General features: G+C 39.4%; 2 protein-coding genes across 2 annotated transcripts in view; both read right to left on the reverse strand.

The window, feature by feature from the left end:
* Positions 1-2,212, reverse strand: part of LOC106000335 (olfactory receptor 56A4-like) — a 7,782-nt gene extending 5,570 nt beyond the window's left edge. Inside the window, 1 exon segment of the mRNA XM_013035587.1 lies at positions 2,038-2,212. Coding sequence (XP_012891041.1) covers positions 2,038-2,212 — 175 coding nt within the window.
* Positions 2,213-6,788: 4,576 nt separating this feature from the next.
* On the reverse strand, positions 6,789-7,784 carry LOC106000336 (olfactory receptor 52L1). Its single transcript, XM_013035588.1, has one exon. It carries the CDS (start codon positions 7,782-7,784, stop codon positions 6,789-6,791), a length of 996 nt encoding a protein of 331 aa, XP_012891042.1.
* Positions 7,785-9,899: the final 2,115 nt, after the last annotated feature.

Here is a 9,899-nt window from a genome sequence, read left to right on the forward strand (position 1 = left end):
ATATATATATATATAAGGTGCAGAGCATCAGCATAAAATCCAGTGAAAACAGGGGTTATACCACAGGGGGAGAACATACAATAGAAACAAAAGGATCATATAGTGTATTGTAAGTACATTAAAAACACTAGCAAGAAAACAAAACAAAACACCTCTTGTGTCCCTGTCTTGGGGTACATTTTGCTTAACATTATTGCTCATATGGTCATATGTACATAGCCTTTGACCTACTCTGCTTGTCCTAGACTGTACTAGTCACTGCAAACAAGGGAAACCATGGGACCTAGGTTTCTTTGGGCCTGGCTTACTTCACTTAATATAATTTTTTCCAAGTTTTTCCATTTCCTAACAAAGGAGGCAATGTCATTCTTTCTGATGGAGGCATGGAATTCCATTGTGTATATATATCACATTTTCTTGATCCATTCATCTACTGAGGGGCATCTGGGTTGGTTCCATATCTTAGCTATGGTAAATAATTCTGCACAGTATCTTTATAACAAAAATTATTTTTAAAAAAGACTAGCATTTTAGGGGAAGAGAAAAGAAAAGAAAAGAAAATTTTTGATATTGTAAGTGTTTGAATAGGGATACAGGCTGACCTGTTGTAACAATGAAATGTACAAGACATTAGTTTGAAAATGAACTTTACAACTTCGGCGGGGGGGGGGGGGGGGGGGGGGAGTAGTTGGGGAGGTGGGGCAGGAAGGGATGGTAGGGGAAAAACAAAGGAGGAGGTAACAATGCTCGATAAGAAATGTAGTTATTACCTCACTCATGTAACTGTAACCCCTCTGTACAGTATTTTTACAATAAAAAAATCAAAAAATGATATTATGTCAAAGAAAATCTTTTGAAAATGATTTCAGGTACATGGAACTGACCTGATTTAAATAGATTAGAAACCCATTAAGATTATTTTTATCTGCTGATTTATTTCCATTTTTATTATCTTTAAGTAGAGAGTCCTGTCCGTTCATCTGCCCTTTTCCTCTCTGACACCTCCCCGCCTCGTTCAAGTACCTGCTTCCTGGTGTTTGTTTTGTTGAACTTTGACTTTATCTTTCTACAGAAGTATACCGAGTTCTCTCTTAAAGCTAGATTTACCTTATAAACATATAAGTAACACAGATTTTTTGAAGCAGCATTGTAGGTCCACTTCCAAAAACTTGGCCAAGACTGAGAATGCCAGGATTGTTATTCTTGCTGATATACACAAGGAGGCACTGTTGTCTTGCTAAAAATGAGAATTTGCGAACTCGTGGATATTGTTTGGGTTCTGTGGCTGCTCAAGCTTGATATCCCATGTTGGGTCTCTGAGATCACAGTACTCATCTGGTAACAATCGTAAGTTTAGAATATATCCTGAAGCACAAGGGAGTATCAAGATGACAAAATACGGCTGTGGGAAAACGTAATGCTCCTTCAAATACCCTTGTTTTTCTTTTGATCATTGGCCACCAATGTAGATTTCCTCCCCCCCCCCTTTTCTTTATGGTTATTATAAAGGTGATATATAGAAGGGTTACAGTTACATGAGTCAGGTAAAGAGTATCCATTACTCTCTCCCAGCTTTTCCCTACTGTCCTTTTAACATCAGCTTAATTCCAAGGAACCTGTTACTCTGCCACTGATTTCTAAGTTTTCTGTGGTACTGAATACACAGTGTTCTGTGGAATCAGATTTGCTTCTTCAAAAGCCTCTGAGTTCTTCAAGCTTATTCCTCTTCAAATGTGCTCACCCTGAAAAGAAGGAGGGGAGGAGGGGCAAGGGAGGAGAGGGCCTGTTGGGATCGGCCTTTTCATGCTCTGAACACACTATCTTCCGGCCCAGCTAGAACATGTGGACTTGTATGAGCAATGTGACCTTTCCTAGACTTTCTCAGTTAAACTGATAGTATTCCTGTACCTTTCCAATGTAACACGTCTTTCATGGATGCTTTCACGTCTTCAGAGAAGACATTTTTTTATGTGAAAACCTCTTGGCAGAGGTATATCCACCATTTAAGACTTAGCTAGTTGAACTATCTTCCCCTACTTTCACTTTCTCCCCAGACCCCATGTGTGGGCATTCTTGGCCCGTCTTGATCCTCTGGGTCCAGCTGCTCCAGCACCTGCACCGGGCTTGATGATTCCATGGGGAATCTGCAAGACACCCCTTTGTCATCACGTAGGCTCCAACTGTTAGTGCTCATTTCTTGATTCTTTAACATTGTACAACAGGGGTGGGGGTTGAAAATTTGGGAGGGGGGAAAGACTCCTCCTAGATGCTCTGAAATGTGCAAGTGCATATGTGAATGCAAATTTCAAGAGTGAAAATTGATTTGTGGGTTCTAAAGCTGATCTTGACTACTAGCTGACTAATGCCAAGAAGCTAGTATAGATCAGATATTCTGATATATGCCAACCATAAAATACTTGGAGATTTGTTTTAACTGTGTTTTGGTTAGACTACCTGAAATGTCCTAGCCACTAAGACTACTATGTGTTAGTTATGGGATCTTAATCAAGTAAATTTCACATTTTCACAGAGGAGATAAATATGTATCTGTAGGTAAACACAGTTTGCACTATTCAAGTAACCAGGCTTCTATAGTTCCATACAACATACAGAGAGAGAGACAGAGACAGAGAGACAGACAGAGACAGAGACAGACAGACAGGCAGGCAGACAGACAGACAGGCAGGCAGGCAGGCAGGCAGACAGGCAGACAGACACAGACTGTCAGAGACAGATTGAGAGATTGTCCCCCTTCCCCAAGGAAATCATTAAATGATAGGCTAGGAAAATCATCAAGACAAGAGAGAGGGATGGTAGGAAGTCTGTTAATGGCTTGGTGGAGTTGGTGTCTGAAAACTGTCAGTATCCTTCTAAGGATACTTGAAAACTGACCCTGAAGTAACAAGTAAGTAGGACATTTCAAATAGAAAGTTTATAGGTAAGTCAGAACTGACAACCCACATCTACAATCCTAGCTACTTAGGATGTAGAGATATGAGGATCCCAGTTCAAAGCCAGCCTAGGTAGAAAACTTTGCAAGACTCTTTTCTCCAATTAACCAGCAAAAGTCCAAAAGTGGAGGTATGTCTCAAGTGGTAGAGTACTGGCCTTAAGCAAAAGAGTTAAGCAAGAGCACAAATCCCTGAGTTCAAGCCCCAGCATAGCATCAAAAAAAAATAAAAATAGAAGTCAAAATTTGAGAGTCTACATAAGAAAGGTTAAGGCCAAGGCAGAGGCAAGGGCTAAGAACGGAAGTATTACTTAGCATTCCTAGCAATGAGAGTCCTTTGCAATGTCTTCACGGCACATGACATTCTGATAAAAAAAAATGAGTGCACAAAAATGAAGTAATTAGTAATTTTATAGGAGGAGCTGCATATATCATATTCGCTTAATTTAAGACAAATCTGAGAGGATTTTGGGGAAGATTTAGACTTCAGATGAAAAATATGTTGAAGAGAAGCCATTAGAAATGTGTTTAACTATGTAACCGGTAGTATCTTCCGATTTTAGACAATTTAATTAGGTATAACCAATTCATTTCACTTCCTTGTTGTCTTAGCTGGCCCACTGGTCTTCCACATTGCCCAAAAGGTGCTTGAATTAGAAAACAAGCACATACTTCTTCTACTGGTGTCCTGGGTAAATGTGTTTGGGATTTGTGTCATTGTAGCATCCTGCTGTTAGTAGTAACTCTATCTCTTTCTATTGCACAGGAGGACCGGGTACAACCACAGTAGATACAGTGAGAAGAACAAATAGATAAGAGCTCCGTGGGAAAGCAGGACATGAGCTGTTCTTGCTGTGGACGTAGGAACACAGCCCTATTCATTTCTTTCTGGGAGGGGAGTGTCCAGGACACACTGGGCAGAGATACCTCAGGAGCACAAGGACAGCCAAAAACTTAACTTTCAAAATGGATGCTTCAGTCAAGCCAATGAAAAATGACAAGGTTCTTTACAGGTCTTGACCCTCCCTTTCCCTCTAGCCCTGTCTATATTTCCCAATCATTATTTTCCAAAGAACTCTGTGTATGGGTTATTGGTTAATACATATCCCACTAATACATATCCCATTGTGAAACTATAGGTTAGTCTATTTCAGCAAAGACTCCCAAAAATGCAATGGCTTAATCCAGACACGAGTTTACTTCCGGTTCAGGTTTAAATCAGGTGATGGCCTAAGCAGAGTCAGACACACGGGCCCTTCTATATTGTTCCTCTGCTACCTTCAGCTCACATTTCCATCTTACGGTTGCTACTGCAGATCTCAGCATCAAGTAATATAAATGATGAGAAATACTTCTTTTAATAGCCTATCCAAGCAAAATACCTCTGGGGTCAAGAAAGAGAGTTTCCAATGAATGTAATATACCACAGGCTTACTACAGGGTACATGAACAATCCAAATCCTGCAATAAGAGTAACTCCCGCCATCCTTCCTACATCATCCACTTATGGCAGCCAAACTAAAGACGAAAAACTGGAAGCTGGCAATCTTAGTTAAGATTACGCTTCAGGAGGCTAAGATCTAAAGATCATAGTTTAAAGCCAGCCCAGGCAAGAAAATTTGTGAGACTGATCTCCAGTTAATGACCAAAAAACCAGATCTGGAACTATGGCTCAAATGGTAGAGCACTAGCCTTGAGTACAAAAGTCAAAGACCAGTGCCCAGGCCCTGAGTTCAAACCCCAGGACTGATACACACACAAAAAAATCAAGAAGGAATACTTAATATCTCTAAGGGGAAAAAAACAGTTTAGAGGAAGTAAAGAAAATAGGGTAGCAGAACTTGTGTTTTGGCTAAGAGCCTTGTTCTTGTGAGGCAAGCTCTCTATTGCTTAAGCCAAGCCCCAAGCCCAGGAGTAGAGTTTACAAAGAATGGAGAGAATCGAAACTTCAATGTCCCTCTCATTTCCACTGTACAAATTTCCAGAATATGATATTTTCACCACTTGGGCATCGTATTTCACTATAGCAATGGCTTAAATTCTTCAAGGACTGAACTAAATATGCTACTTTCTAGGAATACAAAAGAGTTAAACCAGCACAACTATGTTTATTGCAGCATTATTTACCATAGCTAAGATATGTAACCAACCCAGATGCCCCTCAGTAGATGAATGGATCAAGAAAATGTGGTATATATACAATGGAATTCTATGCCTCCATCAGAAAGAATGACACTGCCCCATTTGTTAGGAAATGGAAAAACTTGGAAAAAATTATATTAAGTGAAGTTAACTAGGCCCAAAGAAACATAGGTCCCATGATTTCCCTTATTTGCAATATCTAGTATATGTCTGAGACAAGCAGAAATTGTCAGATAAGTTGATGTTAGGTGAAATGAACCCCAAGATAAGGACTCAAATGTTTTTTCTTTCTTGCTATTGTTTCTAAGATATTTATAAGATGATTTCTGTGTTGCTTTGTATGTACCTCCCCCATGGTATAGCCCCTGCTTTCACTGTATTTGATGTTGGTATAATTTGTGGAGGGGAAGGGAAAAAAACAAATTGTTTAAATAGGGATACAGGTGGACCCATTGCAACAATGATATGTACAAGACGTTATGTAAAAAAAAAAAAACTTTACAACTTTGGCGCAGGAGGGGGTGTAGCAGGGAGGGGTGGAGAAGGAAGATGGGAAGAGATGGTAAGGAGAAACAAAGAAGGAGGCAACAATGCTTCATAAGAAATGTACTCATTATCTTGCTCATGTAATTGTAACCCCTCTTTACGGTATTTTCACAATAAAAAAAATAAAAGAGTTAAACCAGATCTTACAACAATATCCAGCTAACATGTTGTGACACTCCTCTTACAAGCTTTTACCCAGTTGCTATGAAAAGGAATAGATTTGATTGATGGCACTCTATTTTCAGAAGACATAATTACTTCTACATTTACTACTTGCTTTATTAAAGCTATGCTACTGACACCCAAACTTAGCACATTTTGCTGATTTTGTTACATGCTAATAATTAATTGGCTTCTTTTGTTTTGCTAATACTTATAAAACATACCACACACATATATAATACTTGGTCTTATTCCTTCTTTAACCCTAAACAAAAAAAACATAAATAAATTTAAAAGTAAAATCAGGCTTTTTAAGAGAATCCAGGAAATGTACACACACATACACATAGACACATACATAAACACATGTATATATGTGTATGTGTGTACATATATATAATTCTGTCTTGTAAATATGATCCTATATTATTATTCCTATGACTCCTATATAGAGTACCTATCTGCTTATATTAGTTTTAAATAAATGAACATTCTAGGTATTACAATGACCGCAAGAATTTTTTCATATTGTTGACTACTCAGGTGGTTTGAAGATTCTATTGCTACACAGAAGTACAGTAGTCTATAGCTCATTCCAGTAACCTAGAGGTTTTGAAGACACTCTACACACAAAACCAAAGGATGGCTCTGCCATTTCCCATTCCAGACAGCATTACATTATCAGTTCTTGTGTAAGGGCAAAAGTGATAACATATCCACAATATTATCTATGTCTCTTATCTCCCCAAACCCAAAGATTGAATATTTGTTTGGACTAGAAGGGGAAAAAAGATGAGAAAGACAACTTATGTAAATCCAACTATCCAGACGCATCCTAGGATATTACAGACACCAATGCCTGGGAGTATTCTAGTCAACTAGAAGGCCTTCTTATCATGGAATGGATACTATGAATATAATCCAGAGAGCCCTGGACTACTGTCTGTGTCCATGAAAGGAGTTTCTGGAGAAAGCAATTAGGATCTGCTCAGCTCAGTCCTTTGATATAGAACACCCTGAGCACTCGCTGGCGGATCTGCCGAGTCTTTACCCCGTAGACAAGAGGATTGAGGGCAGGTGGCACCAGGAGATACAGTGTGGCCAGAAGAACATGGACATGATGGGGGACGTGATGGCCAAAGCGGTGAGTGAGGAAGGAGAACATTCCGGGGACATAGAAGATCAGGATAACACACACATGAGAGCCACATGTGCTAAAGGCCTTCACTCGGGCCTCAGCCCCTGGAACCTTCAGCACTGCCTGCAGGATGAGGGCATAGGAAATTCCAATGGCTAGCACGTCGAGACCAACCACAAACAAGGCCACTGAAAGCCCATAAGCTCGGTTCACCGTGGTCTCTGAACAGGCAAGTTTGACCACAGCCATGTGTTCACAATAGGCATGGCCAATGACAGTGGTCTGGCAGAAAACAAGGCGCTGGAACAGGATGGGGAAAGGGATGAGGAGGAGCACACCCCGCACTAGGACCGCCATTCCGATGCGCCCTATGACCCCTGCATGGAGGATGGTGGAGTGGTGCAGAGGGTGGCAAATGGCTACATAGCGATCCAGAGCCATGGCCACCAGGACACCGGATTCCATGGAGGAGAATGCATGAATGAAGAACATCTGAATCAAGCAGACAATGTACCCAATCTCATGAGCATGCGCCAGAAGCACCGCAAGGGCTTTGGGTGCTGTGGAGGAGGCCAGAACCAGGTCAATGGCAGCCAGCATGGTCAAAAAGATGTACATGGGTTGATGCAAGGATGAGTCATTCCAGATAATGAAGATAATACTAACATTGCCCACTAGAGCAAGGAAGTAAAGGACACCCAAGGGCAATGCTATCCAGTGCTGACTTTCCTCTAAACCTGGAATACCTACTAAGAAAAAACAAGGCTGGGGTAGCCTCCAGCTAGAATTGCTGAGGGCCATGAGCAACAGCTTAGACAGGAAAGAGGGAAAAGAAATCAGTTGCATGATCTGTCCATTCTTGACACATTTTCATGTTGTCCAAATAGGGCTACCATCTTCATCAGAAGAAACAAGTGACTTAAACTGCAACACAGAAGAATAAAGTCAGATATAAAGAAGACAAAAATCTCCTCTTTGGAGATATTTATGCAGGTCTTTCTTTTTAATATATATTTTATTGTAAAGATACTGTACAGAGGGGTTACAGGTACATGAGTAAGGGAATGAGAACATTTCCAATCAAGCATTGTTACCCCCTCCTTTGTTTTTCCCCTACCATCCCTTCCCTCCCAACCGCCCCAACTCATCCCTACCCCCAAAAGTTGTAAAGTTCCTTTTTTAAAGTGTCTTGTACATCTCATTGTTACAATGGGTAATCTTTTATCCTTATTTCAGCTTTTTGCTATTTCCTTTCCCCTCCCCAAATAAGAAAAATGTATATACAAGCTGGAGGCTACCCCAGCCTTGTTTTTTCTTAGTAGGTATTCCAGGTTTAGAGGAAAGTCAGCACTGGATAGCATTGCCCCTGGGTGTCCTTTACTTCCTTGCTCTAGTGGGCAATGTTAGTATTATCTTCATTATCTGGTACAAGGGTACCAGAACCAAATACAGTGAAAACAGGGGTTATACCATGGGGGAATAACATACAAGAGAAACAAATAAAAATCATATAGTACATTATAAGTACATTAAAAACAACAGCAACAAAGATAAAGCCTCTTGTGTCCCTATCTTGGGTAAAAATTTTTCTTAATAACAGTAAGATTTCAATCTGAGGAACCAAACAATGGTGCTTGTGTTTGTGAAGTCCAAAGCACATGTTTCAAAGCAATAGGAATTAACTCATCAAATAGTGCTCAGGACAGCATGGCATCAGAAATACAATGTGTGCTTTTACAGATTCATAATAAGCAGGGTCATGAGATCTAGGTTTTAGTATCAAAAGGAACACAAAGGTATTTGTTGTCACATTACCTTAATGCTCTGATCATTTCAGTAATGGATTCACTTCTCACATGGGTGTTTTATTAATCTGATGGTCAAAAATATTTAGACAAAGTCTGACGTATTAAAATGTTTGGCAGTTGTAACCTATTAAGTGTTTTTAGACAGAAAACATCAGGTTTTATTTTTGTTTTTGACATTTCTGACTGTAAGCACAATAAATAGGGCCTACTTTGAAACTGGCCTTTTACTTGCCCACTTTTCTGAAGAATTATTTTTCCCCACGTGCCTGGGACTTAATCAATAATGACTGAAGAAAAAGTGTGTTAAGAACAGATTGTAAGAGGCTAATTTCCGGCTTTCTTTTATCTTTCTTTTAAAAAACCTACTATTTGGGGAAGACTGTTGGACTGCCCAAGGGCCCTATGGTAATATCTCACCAATAGATCTAACTTTCATATTAGAGAGTAAAGGTTAGGGTACTCATCAGAAAAAGTAATAGCTAAGTCTATCAATTATTTATTATATTCAGGCTTTCCTTTGCTTCCATTAAATGAATTATGTCATTTAGTCTTCATGATAGCCCTACGTTTTTATATAATATCATTACCATGCAGAGGGTCTTTCACATATCTGAGTCAGCTAAGTCGATTTTATCTTAGCGAGAAGAGTAAATGCATGCTTGTCTTAGGAGAGATGATTAAATAGTGCCACTTTAGAACTGTCAATATTTTAGAACTGTCAATTTAAAAGAATTCTCTTTATTGATTCTCTACATATCAATGAACATTGCAAGTACTGTTACTTTTGAAACTAGCCTCCCTTAGTTACTTTTGAACCTAGCCTCTCTTAGTTTCCAAGACATAGCTGCTCATCCTGCCATCTTTGCCATCTCATTATAAGTTAATTCCAGGTTCTCATATTCTCTTCTCTTCTTATTCTATTCATTATCTCTGAATTGATTTGGTCCAATCCCATAGTTTCAACAATTTGCACTTTCATTGATTCTGAACTTATCTTTGGGCCCAAGTATCTCTCTGAAAAAACAAGTCAATTTTCCTATTTGTTTCTTTAACACATACCACACACTCAATGTATTCAAGGCTGGATAACCTGACATACCCTTTCAAATATTCTTATCTACTTTTTGTCAGTATTTCTGTGAGCTACCCTCCC

Source organism: Dipodomys ordii, unplaced genomic scaffold, assembly GCF_000151885.1.
Source record: "Dipodomys ordii isolate 6190 unplaced genomic scaffold, Dord_2.0 Scaffold216, whole genome shotgun sequence".
In the NCBI taxonomy this organism is placed as follows: domain Eukaryota; kingdom Metazoa; phylum Chordata; class Mammalia; order Rodentia; family Heteromyidae; genus Dipodomys; species Dipodomys ordii.